The sequence below is a fragment of the Blennius ocellaris genome (genome assembly GCF_963422515.1).
Source record: "Blennius ocellaris genome assembly, chromosome: 4".
NCBI classification, from domain to species: Eukaryota; Metazoa; Chordata; class Actinopteri; order Blenniiformes; family Blenniidae; genus Blennius; species Blennius ocellaris.
In genome coordinates this window covers 25,595,881-25,611,644 of record NC_137653.1, presented here as the reverse complement: position 1 = coordinate 25,611,644, position 15,764 = coordinate 25,595,881, and the positions used below count along the sequence as shown (strand labels likewise).

The 15,764-nt window shown below is 46.6% G+C and overlaps 1 protein-coding gene across 1 annotated transcript; it reads right to left on the bottom strand.

The window, feature by feature from the left end:
• Positions 1-7,492: 7,492 nt before the first annotated feature.
• LOC308129135 (Krueppel-like factor 15) lies at positions 7,493-15,133 on the bottom strand. The gene is made up of 3 exons (XM_080494925.1): positions 14,964-15,133; positions 10,938-12,100; positions 7,493-8,678 (listed from the first exon to the last, which is right to left on the bottom strand). The coding sequence occupies exons 2-3, from the start codon at positions 12,029-12,031 to the stop codon at positions 8,510-8,512; spliced, it is 1,263 nt and encodes a 420-aa protein (XP_080351051.1). The 5' UTR covers positions 12,032-12,100; positions 14,964-15,133; the 3' UTR covers positions 7,493-8,509.
• Between the last annotated feature and the right edge of the window lie 631 nt (positions 15,134-15,764).

Below are 15,764 nucleotides of genomic sequence, written 5' to 3'. Positions count from 1 at the left end.
TTTAAAGTCAAACTTTCTGCCAAGTGGAGTATTATTCCACTTGGTATTTTGCTGCTCTGTAGTCACAGTGCTGCACCCAGAGACGCTGCTCATACTGCTGCTTGGTAAGAGTGAAAAAAAAAAAACAACAAATGGCGACGCAAGCAAACATCCTTCACAAAAAGGAATAAAAAAGTAGATGCAAACACAAAAAGCAGAAATAGAAGGGAGAGGTATAAGCATTGAAAAGGGAGTAAATGAACCAATACAGGTAAACAATCGCATAAACATACATTCCTCTGGGCATCTCACTTGAAATTAAATCAGACGAGAAAGAGACATATGTTTATATATTTCTTTGAGAAACCGCGCTTGACATCTTTGTGAGAGGTGAACAATAAACTCAGTTTTAAAGCAGTTGAACGGGGGCTTCTAACTAAAATGTAAATTATATTTTTCCAACAAAAGAAGTATAATGATAGCAGAGATAATGCCAGGTATGCTGCTTTTTGTAATGTAAACTATCAGATAGGTTTTAATTGTTAACATCACTGATTTTGTGAAGAATCCAATCTTTTATATTGTCCCCAACTTTTCATGACAGACGTGAAGAAAACCTGGGAAGGAAAGTGTCCAGTGGCGGCTCGTGGTAGATTTCTTAGGTGGGGCTTCATTATTATTCAATTCCAGCCAATGTTAACTTCAATTAAATATTGTGTTTATAAGCCACATTACAACAGCCTTGCCTTGTTTAGATTGAGAGCCGGCCCAAGGCATAAGAGAACTCAGCGCCTGCTTATGGACACTGGAGGGCCATCAAGAGCAATTCAAAAATAAACAAATAAAAAAAATGTATACAAAAAAACCCTCTGTGAGCAAGAATGACTCAGTGAACAAGTTAATAAACGTCATGACTCGTGAGTGGAGGATGGTAGACTGTACCATCCAGTCTCTGGAGGACGGTAGACTGTACCATCTAGTCTCTGGAGGAAGGTAGACTGTACCATCCGGTCTCTGGAGGACGGTAGACTGTACCATCCAGTCTCTGCAGGATAGTAGACTGTACCATCCAGTGTCTGGATGACGGTAGACTGTACCAGCCAGTCTCTGCAGGAAGGTAGACTGTACCATCCAGTCTCTGGAGGAAGGTAGACTGTACCATCCAGTCTCTGGAGGATGGTAGACTGTACCAGCCAGTCTCTGCAGGAAGGTAGACTGTACCAGCCAGTCTCTGGAGGAAGGTAGACTGTACCATCCAGTCTCTGCAGGATGGGAGACTGTACCATCTAGTCTCTGCAGGAAGGTAGACTGTACCATCTAGTCTCTGGAGGAAGGTAGACTGTACCATCCAGTCTCTGGAGGATGGTAGACTGTACCATCCAGTCTCTGGAGGACGGTAGACTGTACCATCCAGTCTCTGGAGGACGGTAGACTGTACCATCCAGTCTCTGGAGGATGGTAGACTGTACCATCCAGTCTCTGGAGGATGGTAGACTGTACCATCCAGTCTCTGGAGGACGGTAGACTGTACCATCCAGTCTCTGGAGGATGGTAGACTGTACCATCCAGTCTCTGGAGGAAGGTAGACTGTACCATCCAGTCTCTGGAGGAAGGTAGACTGTACCATCCAGTCTCTGGAGGATGGTAGACTGTACCATCCAGTCTCTGGAGGATGGTAGACTGTACCATCCAGTCTCTGGAGGAAGGTAGACTGTACCAGCCAGTCTCTGGAGGAAGGTAGACTGTACCATCCAGTCTCTGCAGGATGGGAGACTGTACCATCTAGTCTCTGCAGGAAGGTAGACTGTACCATCTAGTCTCTGGAGGAAGGTAGACTGTACCATCCAGTCTCTGGAGGATGGTAGACTGTACCATCCAGTCTCTGGAGGACGGTAGACTGTACCATCCAGTCTCTGGAGGACGGTAGACTGTACCATCCAGTCTCTGGAGGATGGTAGACTGTACCATCCAGTCTCTGGAGGATGGTAGACTGTACCATCCAGTCTCTGGAGGACGGTAGACTGTACCATCCAGTCTCTGGAGGATGGTAGACTGTACCATCCAGTCTCTGGAGGAAGGTAGACTGTACCAGCCAGTCTCTGGAAGACCACTTTCAGTCCCTAGGGGAGGTCCGAAGCATTTTCAGCTTTAGCCAGCTTGATGCACAGTCAAGGAAGGATCAGAGTAAACTTCTCAGAGACCAAGTCACCATTGGAGAACAGTGTGATATTGACGGAGAGCTCTGGCTACAGATGGAGAACCTTCCAGAACTCCTTAAAGCACAGATGAACCCCTTTGAACTGCTCACTTCTCTCTCTCAAAATGAGATGTGTACTCAAAAATGTCTGTGTGGCTCTACGGACAGCCTGACTCTCCCTGTGACTGGAGCATCTGCAGCTTTACTAAAGCTCGAATGAGTAGAAAACTACTTGAGATCATCCATGGCACAAGAAAGACTGAGTGGACGAGCAGTGATTAGTATCAACAACAACGTTTGGCCATCAGATTTCCTACAGTGACGTCATAAATGACGTTGCCTTCAGAAAAGCCAGGAGGCCCAGCTTTTAAGGAGTGGCTGGATTGTTGAGCAAGAACAGAGGACGTAAATGTGATTGTTGAACGTGTGGATTTAGGTCGTTTATTTATTTATTTTACTAAAAATGTTCACATAGTTACTCACATTTAGAGTTTTAATACCTAGTTATTCAACCTTGTATTTGTTTTTAAACCATTTTTGTTGCTTTGTTTCTGGTGACTCTGTTCATTAACATCATTAAACTATTTGCTTGATATTTGATTTAATTGTGTTTGTTTTTCTACATTTGAATTTGTAACTATTTATATATATATATATATATATATATATATATATATATATATATATATATATATATATATATATATATATCAAAGTGATTGCATTTGTTCTTGCACTACAAATTATTTTTGCACATTGCTGTTGTAGTTTTTTTTGTAACCATAAATCATAAACCAGATGACACTTATACTGTAAATACAAAGCTTTATCACTTGGAATGTTCAACTCCCAGCCACTCTTGTAACTGGATGTTCTACATTTTGAGATTAAGAACCATGTGTGGCTCCCTAGACATCATTCATCATTCATTCATTGGTATTATTTATGATCTTAACTGAGCCCTGTCTTTATAAATGACATGTCATAAGTAAAGACATGTCAGGCTGAGAATAGGAGAATGTAAACAACACTGCCAGAGCAGCAATGAGATTATAGTCAGTGTGTGAATGATCAACAGTCAATAATATTGGCAGAAATGGAGGAACAACGGAAGAACACAGACATTCTAGTTGACAGACGACCAAGTTGGATTGATATTAGGCGACTGAAAATTCAAACTACGAAGTCCCAGGAGAATCTGGACTGGGAGTCATGACACCGTGGAGGAAACATGGTTCTGATTGTCTATCCAGTGAGCATGTGCAGAGCAACTAGTCATTAATCGAGTCAAGAGGTGACCAGGACAAGGAGCAATGTTTCCCTTGTCTCATGAAGACTGAGCCAGAGCATTTTCTGAAAGTTGTGTTTTCAGTGACCCGAACCCCAAAACACGATGAAAGTTTCGCGTTTTCACTTAGAACATTTGACACAAGTGTCTCATTAGCATGATACATCAGCATTAGGGCCTAATGAATGCTCATCTGGAGCAGTCAGCTGCTAAATAATTTGTGTTTTTGTTTATTTTTGAATGACTGTTGAGTTGTTTTGTTTATTATTCATGTTTACATCTGCACTGTTCATGTTAGCCAACATTGGTTTATTTAACAAGTCAATTGTTACCTTGTGTGGTTGTTAAATCCTTCCACAGCCACGAAAACAAATCGACACGGAAACTGATTCAGCATTTGTTTTGTTTTTTCCGTTTGTTTTTTTTAAATTTTTATTTATTTTTGCAAATAGGAAAATAGCATTTCTGGTATTCAAAAAAACAAAACAAGACAAAAGGAAACATGGCCTGTGTTTCATCGGCTCCACAGGCGGGACTGATGGATGAAGCGGGAAGAAGAACTGGGGTCTGGATGTAGGTCAGTGGAAGCAGCCTGGGGAGGCTCAGACACAAAGAGACCAGACAGATAAACACCGTTTGACCGTCTGTCTGCTGCCTCATAGTGCATTATGTTGGGTTTTGTTTTTTTTTTTGCTTTTTATGGAACGATATGACCGCTGCTGACAGTACGTTGCACTGCCAACGTGCCACAGAGCTCCTTGCCCCGCCAGCGGAAGTGAAACCATCCAGCTACTTGAAACGCGGGGCAGGATAGCGAGCACCAGGTCGTGTCGAGGCCAAACGACCCATGACGTTTTAAGGTTCCCATAACATTTTTGTGGAACTTTGCTTGCGTTCCACGTTATGCAAGTGCACTTGAGTCCAGCAGACTAAAGCAGGCTTTAATGTTTCGTGAACGCTTTCCAAAATCCCAGACTGCGATCCAACGTCCGACATGCCACTGATTGATCGCGCTACAATCACAGGACAGACCACGGACCTCTCCAGAAACACCACTGAATAGCTTAATGCACTGACTGAAAACTCCTTTCGCTTTAGGAAAAAAAAACAAAAAAAACATCTACATAAAAGCTACAAGCTGTACAAGAGTTACTTTAGTCTTTTTTTATACTGGGTACACGTTATAGTGAGCAAGATAATACAGATGTTTGGATAAATGTTAGCTGCCTTTCCAGCTGTTTAGTGATTAGCTTTTCTTGCAGTTACGACTAAGAAAGAAACTGTAAGTGCTACCGTAAAATAAGGAAGAGCAGTGTTTCATGGTCCACCATCGAACCCAAGGTTTCTAGGCCACACAATGTGTTCCAGAGGGAAAAAAGAGCTTATATTCAAAGTTGCATTGTTGAAAGGAGGACTGGGTTCTGGTTTGGCAACACCATTCCTCGACGTCCCTTCACTCAACCCCCAGACCCATAATCACAGTTTAAAACCAGAGCAGTCCTTCGATAAAAAGAAAGATCAAGATCGGCTTAGTGACGTGATCAAAAGGCATCGATTGAGTGGTTTCCAAGTCGAGACAGGGCCTTAAGAAAGAAGAAGAAGAAAAAAAAAAAGGCAAGTGGGTTTGGAAGAGAAGCATCGGCATAATGTGATTAAAAAGGCCAGGGCTGGCTGCATCAAGCATTGATTTGGGGTCTTCAACGGCTTGGCCGTCGTCACATTAATGCCTCTGACGATGAAGAGTCGATCAGTACGAGAGTTCATCCTCTTCAATCGCAACTTCGTCCCGTTTCGTGGTCGACTGCCAAGCCACTTCTCGGCGAAGAATTCCGTTGTCGCTCACGAACACAATGAGACAAACGAAAACTCAAAATGTCTGCAAGCTTCATGTCGTCTGGTGTTTGGTTGAGAGGAAGGGGAAAGATTTCGCGGGTGAGATGAGCAAATTCAGACCTTTGCGAAGTTGTTTACTTGTACGGAGTTCAATGGTCGCCTTTGTTTCGACTTCACGTGCCAAATGTCCGACTGTGTAACCGCAACCACTCGACTGTTATTGACCAGCATATCTGCAAATATATACAATACTGAACTCGAAGTGGAAAATACAATATAAAATATTAAACTGACTTTGACCATCAGAACTGTCTATTTATTCGTGCTGAAAATGTAAATGTTCCCAAGATGTTTTGGTCCGTACTGGAGCTCCACCATCACATAACTGATTTCCCCCAAAAAGCTATATAGTAAATCTTAGGCTGTTTATCCTTCAATGGTGTGAAAACGTAACTGCATTTCTGTTTCAGGAAATATTCGCATTTGCAATATTTGGAAAACAATGGCAAACAGCATTTTTGATGTTTTCATGTAACCAATGTCGTTAGCATGCCGGGACACGTGCAGCAAGAGAACAATGAGCTCTAAACATTAACAATAGGAGATAATCTAGTGGACAGACGACCAAGTTGGATTGTTATTACAGTGACTGTCAAAGTAAAACTACCAAGTCCCAGGAGAATATGGACTATGAGTCATGACACCACAGAAGAAATATTGTTCTGATTGTCCAGCGACTGAGCATGTGCAGGACTAGTTAGTACTAGTTACTACGGCCAAGGTGCAGAGCAGCAGCAGAGCGTTTGCAGAAAGTTGAGTTTTCACCCATTGACAAGGAGATGTGAGTCAAGAGTGTTTTCAAAAAGTTCCACCGGTGGAGCCGTTTTCAAAATGTGTGTTTTCAGTGGCTCCATGCACCGCTGTCGTGGAAACAAACGCTAATGTTTCTCTTGAAAACGTTGTCGTGTAAACAGAGTGTAATTTTCCTCAACATCCTGAAGGCGTTTGACTGAAATTTGGAGACTACAGAGGATTTTTATGTCTGGCCGATCGGGAACCCCCCCCCCCGGAGTACAAGAAGAGTCCAAACAAATGTGGCGATGTTTCACAGGAAGAGAGAAAGACGTCATCTTATGTGAAAATACACTACCAAGAACTTTTTTTGACACGCTGTGTACAACTGAAGCCCGGTTCACACGGCAGGATTAAAAAACTGTCGGCAGATTTCCCAAACCTGAGAGACAACACACACACACACGATACATAATCCCAGGTTTAACAGTTTTGGTCGTACAGTGTGTGTTGTGCAGCCACTCAGCAACATCAACACACCCACCGATTTCACTGGCGAACATCCCCAGATCAGACGGGAAATCTCGCAAAACCTCTCGAGATCAAACGTGATTCCAGAGTCAACGAACCCGGCGGACGACGAGGACACAATGGCGATCGTTTGTGGTGTTTTTAATCAGAAAAAACACGTTTTAAAAACAAGACGTGTTGGTTCGTCATAACAGCCGTTTTGATTTTTGGATTCCCCGCGCGCTTCCGGTCCGGCGTTTCCTCTCCTCTACGTCGCCTCGCTTGCTGATTGGCTACGCATCACAGTCAACGGGCTCGTGCTCTGAAGGCCCCACACACGACGAGAACTCGGGCCAAAACAACCCAACATGTTGAATATCCCCCCCGACATCCTTCCGAGCAGACGAGAGCAGTCTTAACAAGCCACACCCGGCAGGAATATCTGATAAGATTATCTGATGATGATCTGAGCCTCCTTAAAATTGTCACAAGGGGAGAATCGGGGCCAAAATTATCCTGCTGTGTGAACCGGGCTTAAAGAGATAAATGAACTATCAGCTTGTGGACACGAGACAAACCATACCAGGAAATAGTCTTTAAACTAGCACCAAAATGATCCCGCCCTATTTTACAGAGTGAAATAGTCATGGAGGAGGTGGAGGTCAGGAAAATGATCTTATCTGGTGGTAACAGTAGTGGAATCACTAATGAAAGAAAAACAAGTGATCGACAGCTCGTCGTCACCGCTGGAAATAGTGAGAGTCACAGAGAGATCAGTGACTGCAGAGGTGGAGGAGAAGAGTCTGATCTGAAGGTGGAGGTCAGAGGAGAGTGACATCATGGGTCCAGCACCAGAGCTCACTGCAGTGTTGGTGGAGACCACAGCAGGCCGGTGAAGCTCACTTTTATCTGTGTGTTAAATGTATGAATTACATGTTTGACTTTGTGTCCTCAGTCACTGCAGTGGGAGGCGGAGGGTGACGAGGAGGTCGTCTGTCTCCAGCACCACTGCTTCCAGAGCGCATGGTCGTACCGGAGCAGCCACACTGTAGCTTTACTCACGACCGTCACCGCACTGTTTATGTGTTTACTCTGAAATGACACTGATTTCTACACTTTGTCACAATTGATAATCAGTCAGTTCTATCCTCTCTGTGTCACTTGAAGATGAAAGTTTAACACAACAAGGTGCTGATCCAGTAGTAACGTTCCACTAAAGCAACATCTAGAACACTGCAGCTTGGCTGTTCATGATTATGTGGATCTACAAGTCTGATATTTGAAGACGTTAAACTTTGAGATGAACCTGGCTTCAGTTCTCCACCTCACAATCAGCACTACCAGGTTCTCCGTCTCTACAATGTGCTGCTCAAGGTTCAAAGTTTGCCTACTGGTACGCAAAGTACATTTTTTTAAATCACAAACTCTGCGTGGGAAGTGGCGTACGCATCTTTCAGGACCTGTTTGGTGCTTCAGCAACATTATCAATGAGGCCCCCGATCCGCTCTTTTCTTTTCAAATGTTTGATTTGCTCATCTCACCCAGCCGACCAAGTCAGAGACCATCACCGGTAGCCTCGCCAGGCAGCACCTGCATGGAGGTGGGGGGCTCTGAGTGCGCGCACGCGTGTGTGCGTGTGTGTGTGTGTGTGTGTGTGTGTGTGTGTGTGTGTGTGTGTGTGTGTGTGTGTGTGTGTGTGTGTGTGTGTGTGTGTGTGTGTGTGTGTGTGTTTTCCTGAGGTGGTGGCTCAGGAGAAAGTGTCAGGTAGGAAACAGTGGAGGAAGAGGAAGGCCAGGGCCCAACAGCAGGATTCTTCTCAAAGTTCTGCTTGTGAAGCACCAAAAAGTCCTGAGGGGGGTTGTAGGGGCGGAGCGCGAACCCCAGACCGCGATGGGCGTGACCACGGGCCGTCACATGGTGGCTCTGAGGATCCTGTTGGGCCTGGAGCTGCGGTGGACCTTGGTGTGTTTGGACAAGTGGTCGCTGCGGGCGAACTTCTTCTCGCACAGCGAGCACTCGTAGGGCTTGACCCCCGAGTGGGAGCGGCGGTGGCGTGAGAGCTCATCGGATCGGGAGAACCTGGCAGCACAAACACAGAGTTAGAACAGTGGTTGTTAAACTTTTCACAGTGTGTACTACCTGAGAAAATGTAACGCTGTCCAAGTCCCAGCATCATAGCTGAGCTGAACATCCAGTAGCGAAGGATCAGGCCGGCTCAAACTACAGTTTTAACAATCTTAAGTAATAAGTTCACAGCCGGCCACACTGTTCCACATGAGCCAATCATTGTTGGCCACGAGATAAAGTTAGCATGTGTAGATTGCACAATGAAAACGGACGCTGAATTGCAGCCCACAGTATACGTTCAGTCGACGTTAATGCACAAGAATACAACGTCATTAGCGTGCACCATCCATCTATGAAAGATTTTCAAGGTTTTAACCAAAAACTACTTTTATTTTGAAAAATATGGGGTCAAAAGTGGGCGGGACCCAGCTAATTATCTCGTAATTCGTTAACCCTAGCCCCCCCTTTAGGCCATCCCCCAAATATCAGCACAATTGAACAAACTTTCTTAGCATGCTAACTAGCATGCTAGGATAGTACCTATGGTCTACCTGAAAATGACATAGGTGACTCCCCAGGTGTCCCTGACCTGGAATATGGTCCTATCGCATATGCTAATCTGCTAAGCTAACTACTTCACCATTAGCATTATAAAGCATTTGAAAGCATTAGGATTATGTCACAGTGCACATTAGCATGTTAGCTTGTCCACACGCTGCATGCTAGCTAGTGCTTAAACCGCATATTAGCATGTTAGTTCGTCCACAAAGCAAATTGCGGACTTCCTGTTGGATTTAAGTTGAGCTTTTGTTTCATCTCTACGGCATTTCTACGGGCCGTGGTCACCGTTTTAGTGTTTTTGGTGGCCATTGTAATGTTTCTAGGTGGCGCTTGAGAGAAAATGTTTGGCACTCTAGGAGTTCATTTTTACATTCCCTTACTATTCACACCAGTCTTGATAAGCGTGCCAAATATGGTGAGTTTTAGAGTGTGTTTAGTGGGTCAAATTTTGGCGAACAGACACATTTTCAGGAGTGAAAGAAAAACAACAACAATAATAATGATAAATGAACCAAATACAATAGGGTCCTTGTCTCCAAGCCTTTCGGGCTCAGTGCCTAATAATAATAATAATAACCCCTACGGTTCCAATAGGGTCCTAGGCACTGTCAGTGCTTGGACCCCAACTAGAATGTGCACTCAGTAGAGCACATACCTTCGCCCTGGCATCCTTTATTGGCCAACCGCCACTCATTCATTCATTCATTCATTCATTCATTCAATCATTCATACAAACCAATAAATACACGCGGACAAAAACATAACTTTTTGCAACAACATTGTTTGACGGAAGTTAATCATTCCCTGATTGATGCTCAGTCTGATAAATCCAGGTCAGGCTCAGCACTGAAAAATCAAATAACAGATGAACAGAGAATCTTGTCTCACAGTCAAACATCAGCTGACTCGTTTCACCACCTTCAGAGGCTTCAGATGTTTTCTGGGTAAAGCTGAGGCAAAGATAACAAGACCTGAATGAATCAGCAGCTGCTTGGGAATTTCCCTGACATCAGTTGCTGATATTTAACAATCATGGGGCTTTTAGATGATCTGCGGCACAAATACCATGATATTGAAGCCATTAGGGTTAGAGGGCGAAGAGATGATGTGCGGAACAATGCAGAAGAAATCTGAGCTTTAAAAAAGTATAAAGGCAGCAATGTGCTGAATATTGCCCAAATGTACAGTCCTTGGTTTTCATGCATGTTTAATTGTAAATATCTTAGGGTTTTCACGGAAAACATTGATATGAGGTCAACTTTTAAGAAATTTCTGATGTTTGATCAACTATGAACTGACAAACAGTAAAATCCAGATGAGTATGTTGATGGTGTTTTTCTGTTCTTAACGCTGCTGGTAGGACCTGCAGACGTAAATATGATAAGAGAAGAAAGCCAAACTTTGTACAGTTGGTTCTGGTTAAAACTGTGTCTAAAATGAGAAAGAGCACTGGTTCTGGGAAGTACAAATCGAGAGAACAGAGACGTCAACATATAATATCAGTCGTATCACCTTTGCAGTACTCAACATTATCACGTGTTCAACTGATGTCTTGTAATAGTAATAATAATAATAATACCAAGGCTTCAATTCAGTATCAAAAGCGTCTGAAAGCTTTGATATCTGGTGAGTCTCATGGACCTTGAATCGATGTGTTGTGCTCCGATATTGACGAACTGAAGCCCTACCCCCCCTTCCCACGCTACGTACCTCCAGCCGCACTCTGGCCAGCTACACGTGTACGGCTTCTCTCCTGTGTGTCGGCGGAAGTGAGCCTTTAGATGGCTGCTTTTGGTGTACATCTTTCCGCAGCCCGGGTGGGAGCACTTGTGGACCCTCTCTGTGGGTGGTACTCTGGTCATTCGAGGAGCCACTGCTTTCAGCACTCCGCCTCCACGGCCTCCGATCCCAGCCACCCCCGTGATCTCTAGAGTTCTCATGGTGATGGGCAACGGGGCGATCTTCACATACTTCTGATCGGTTGACTTGTTGTCTCCGCTGTTCAGGGATAGCAAGGTGGTCTGGGCGGAGGGAACCTGGGGGGCCAGAAGGGTGACATTCTGTCCTGTTGTGCCCTGAAGCCCCATGACCAGGTGAGTGAGCCAGAGGCCGCTACTCGGGGCAGCGGGAGGGGAGGGGGCTGAGGGCTGGGGCATTGGAAGAGGCTGGAGCTGGAGGACCAGCGGACCGCCCAGAACCATCGGGGCGGTTACGGTGGAAGGAAAAGGGTTCACTTGAGCGGAGGTATCAGCGGGGCTCTTCTTCTGAGGGGTCCCTGGGTTGGAAGTGCTAAAGGCGGCAGTAGTCTCAGGGTCGTTGGGAGTCTCTGAGGACGCCGTCTGGGGAGCGGTGCAGGATGGAGAGTCAACAGAGCTGCACGGGAGAGGCGAGGACTCCTCTTTAGGCGTCAGCAGCCCCTCTTTGGCTAGTTCCATCTTTTCCATCAGGAACTCCTCAATGTCTTCCAGAGTGGGTGAGAACGGGGAAGACGAATGGAAACAAAACTCTGGAAACTTTAGATCCTGACTGGCAAACTCCCCTTCTCTCAGGAAAATATGCAGACGTTCACCCTCGTCTTCATCCTCCTCCTCCTCCTCCTCCTCCTCCTCTTCCTCCTCATCCTCCTCTTGTCCAGGGCTGGAGCTGTGCATGGTCCCCAGCTCCCCAGCCTCGGGGCTGTCACAGGAGGTTGAGCTGCCGCCCTCGCTGCGGGCTCCATCCCCTAAGCTGAGGGAGAACATGTTGCTGCTGTCCCTGAACAGGTCATTCTCAGAGACCAGCGCCCTGCTGCTGAGAGACACCATCGATCCAGGCCAAATTCTGAAGGGGGTGTTGACGAAACTCAATCCAGACGAGGAATCACAGAAAAAAACCTGCAGGGGAAGCAAGGAGGTTTAGTGTCATCACAAAAGATAAAACCAGGCAAGACTGTCTGTCTATGTTTTTGGATTGCTAACGTTTGAAGACCAGGGGCACCGGCAACAAACACTTTAGCCTCGGTCTCACTGTAGTACATGCCGGAGCGGACCGGGGCAGGCTGGCACAGCAAATCACACCCAGACCCAACCTTGTTGTGTGGTCCCACTGCAGAGAGTACCATTACAATGTAGCAGGGTTGCGAACGACACAGGTATGTAACGTCATTAAACCACAGTAGTCACAGGACCAATGCAGACGTTGAGTCCGATTAAAGCCATGAGCCTCTATTTTGGGACATGGTGGAAAACGTTCTCATTCCGAAGAGAAGCATCTCCTGAATTTCCTCCTACGATGAGGGGCATCTCCACCGAGACCACGGTACCGTGTAGCGCCAACATTTCAATAAATACACTAAGAAAACAACAATGGGAGGGTTTATATGGATACACCAATCAGCAGATGACTCCTCCTTATGGGATCCGTTTTGTTGTGCCAGTTAACTCAACGGAGGAGGGATGGAAAACTGTAACTGTTGGCGACGGTTTGTTCGGTAACATCCACAACTTTTGGTAGTGGGGGAAACAAAAGTCCATCCTGTCTTAGCACAAACAGCGTGTTGGGACCAAGGCTTTTGTCAGAACACCAACCACGCCCCCCGCACTCCAGCCGCACTCGCCCCGGGCCAGGGTGAGAACACAGTGGGAGTCCCCCCATGGTGCGGTTGAAAATTGAGGGGTAGCAGGGGCCCGGGCATTCTACCCCCCAGAACCCCCCGTTACGAGGACCCTGGCCCAGCAGCTGGACCTCCTGCACTGTCCCACCCCACCCTCGAGCGGCCGGCCTAGAATACGGGGACCAACAACCACCCTGACAAGGCCCCGCAAGAGGACCTGTGCAGGAAGCCCCCTCCACCCCACCCAATGGCCAGACAGCAGAGTATAAGACCTGTATGGCCCAACACGAGCCTGGCTGGAAGCCAGCAATTAGGGAACACCAGCCCCCCCAAATACTCACACACACACACACACAAGACCAACTCCCATATTTCCAGCCCTGGGAGTCACCTTCAGTCAGCTGTCCATCCAGAACAAGAAGCCCCACCGTCCCCCACCCCCCAGATCTGGGAGCAAGGCAGACCTGGAGCCCCCAGAACTCCCCACGTCAGGCCGCAGCCCCCCCAGGATAGACGCCAGGACCCCCATCCCCCCAGACCGCAAAGCCGGCAACCACCTAAGCCAGGATACCCCAGCCACTTAATGGCCCCAACAGCCCCAGGGCAGAGCCACTGCCCCCTACAGGGCTACATGGTGTATTTAATTATTGGGGACACGTCAACTCAAATTGTGCAAAATTATTTTAGAGATTTTACAGAATAATCAGCTCTAAACATTAACAATGAGAGCGTGACCAAGTTGCTTTATGGTGACGTCCAGGAGAATTTGGACCAGGAGTCATGACACCATGAAACATTGTTCTGATTGGGCAACTACTGAGCATGTGCAGTAACGGCGTTTCTGGAGCCGAGCAGTGCCGGAAAGTTTAGCTTTTTCTGGTTTACACGATTTGTTTTCTAAACGTTGCGTTTTCAGTGGCTCTGGACACCCAAAACAATACAAAAGTTTTGTTTTCACGTTCACAAGGTTGTGTAAAGGGGCCTTTAGGTTGAACAGAAAATTTGATTTTCTGAAATTTTGTTTTAATCTTTCCAATCTAAAGTTTATACATCATTAAACTCAAAAATACCACAATTGGAAAATATACACGTGATATGCTCTATAATTTAATATTCAATTTACATTTGAGTTTCAAGAAGAAAACAAGAAAATGCAGTTTTATACTATATTAAATACCTGAAATATCAAATAAGTCATTAAATGATTTTATATACACATATTCACATATCTAATTTTGTTGTGGTAACACCTGTTGATATTTCATTGCTGTTTTACCTTTGTACCCAATTACAACAGAATCGAATCGTAATAAATATAATTAATGACATGAATAAATTGATCACAGTTTAATTTTTTTTAATAAAATTCTGGTTATAGTGTTTGACATACATTTAATTTAGTTTAATAATTTATAGCTCATAACTTATTTAATTATTAACTTATAAATACAACATGTTTCTGGGCCATTTGTTTCCTATTTTCTATTAATTTCATTATATGTTGATATTAGACAATTCCGTGGTTAGTCACTGCCGCACACACGCACACACACACGTGCGCGCACACACACACACACACACACACACACACACACACACACACACACACACACACACACACACACACACACACACACACACACACACACACTCACTAATAATCTATGAGGAAAAAATGTCCCACAATAAGGAACATACTACAGTGTCTCCTTGTGGCCTAAAGTGGAGCCCCCCCCCCACCCCCTCCACCCCCCCGCAGGCCCGCAGCTTTGACAGCACGGAGCGGCACAACAACAGCGGTGGTTATGTAAAGGCTGGGTGTCGCTGCTGTCAGACGGCGGGGCACATGTTGCAGCAGAGGGCCTCGGACCCCCCCCCCCGGAGCAGCGGGAGCGCGGTGCGGGGTAAACACGGCCCCGCCGCCCGGCCGCCCCACCGCGCCCACCGACAACAATAACACACGGCCGGCGAAAGTTCCCGCGGGCGGCGAAGCGCCATCGGTCCGAGCAACTATCGACGAAGACGCAGGCCGGTCAGCCATCCCACTGGAGGGGGATCCACGCGTCTCAAGTTCGCCCCGTGGAGGAGGAGCAGCGTCTATTTATACCCGCTCCGACCGCGCAGGACGATCCGACTGGACCTACCGTGCGGTACCGGGAGGAGGGCTCGGTGAGCGGGCGGCCGGCGGCCTCCTCTCCGTCTCCGTCCCGCCGTGTGTGTGTGGTGTGGTGTGGTGTGTGTGGGGGGGAAGCTGCTGCTTCGCTCGTGTTACTGCCTCGGCTCGTTGGCGCTCCGTCCTTGCCACGGGTCCATGTTGGCATTCCTGCTCTCTGCCTCACGTGACCGCTCTGGAGGCACGAGTCCCTTTCCGCGCCGCTGATTGGCTGCGTGCGGCGGAGGCTCGCCCTGAGAGCGGCGCTCTGATTGGCTGAATGGCTCGATAAATCCTGTCTGCCTTGTGTGGTCGGAGGGAGCAGTGGACCGAGACCAGGAAGCAACAAGGAGCTCTGTTACCCTGAGAGGGCAACAAGGAGCCCTGTTGCCCCGAGAGGGCAACAAGGAGCTCTACTGGTCCCATGGGGTGAACTGAGAGCTGTATTATCCCAAGGGGGTCAACAAGGAGCTCTATGACCCCGAAAGGGCAATAATGACTTCTACCGACCCCAAGGGGGTCAACAGGGAGCTCTATTACCCCGAGAGGGCAATAATGACTTCTACCGACCCCAAGGGGGTCAACAAGGAGCTCTATGACCCCGAAGGGGTTAAAAAGGAGCTCTGCTGACCCAGAGGGGGTAGCAAAGAGCTCTATGAGCCCGAGGTAGCAACAAGGGACTCTGTTGACTCCAAGGGGGCAAAAATGTGTTCTATTACCCCGATGGGGCAACAAGGAGTTCTACTGATGCCGAGAGGAAATAAGGACCTCTATTGAATATGAAGAGGTAACA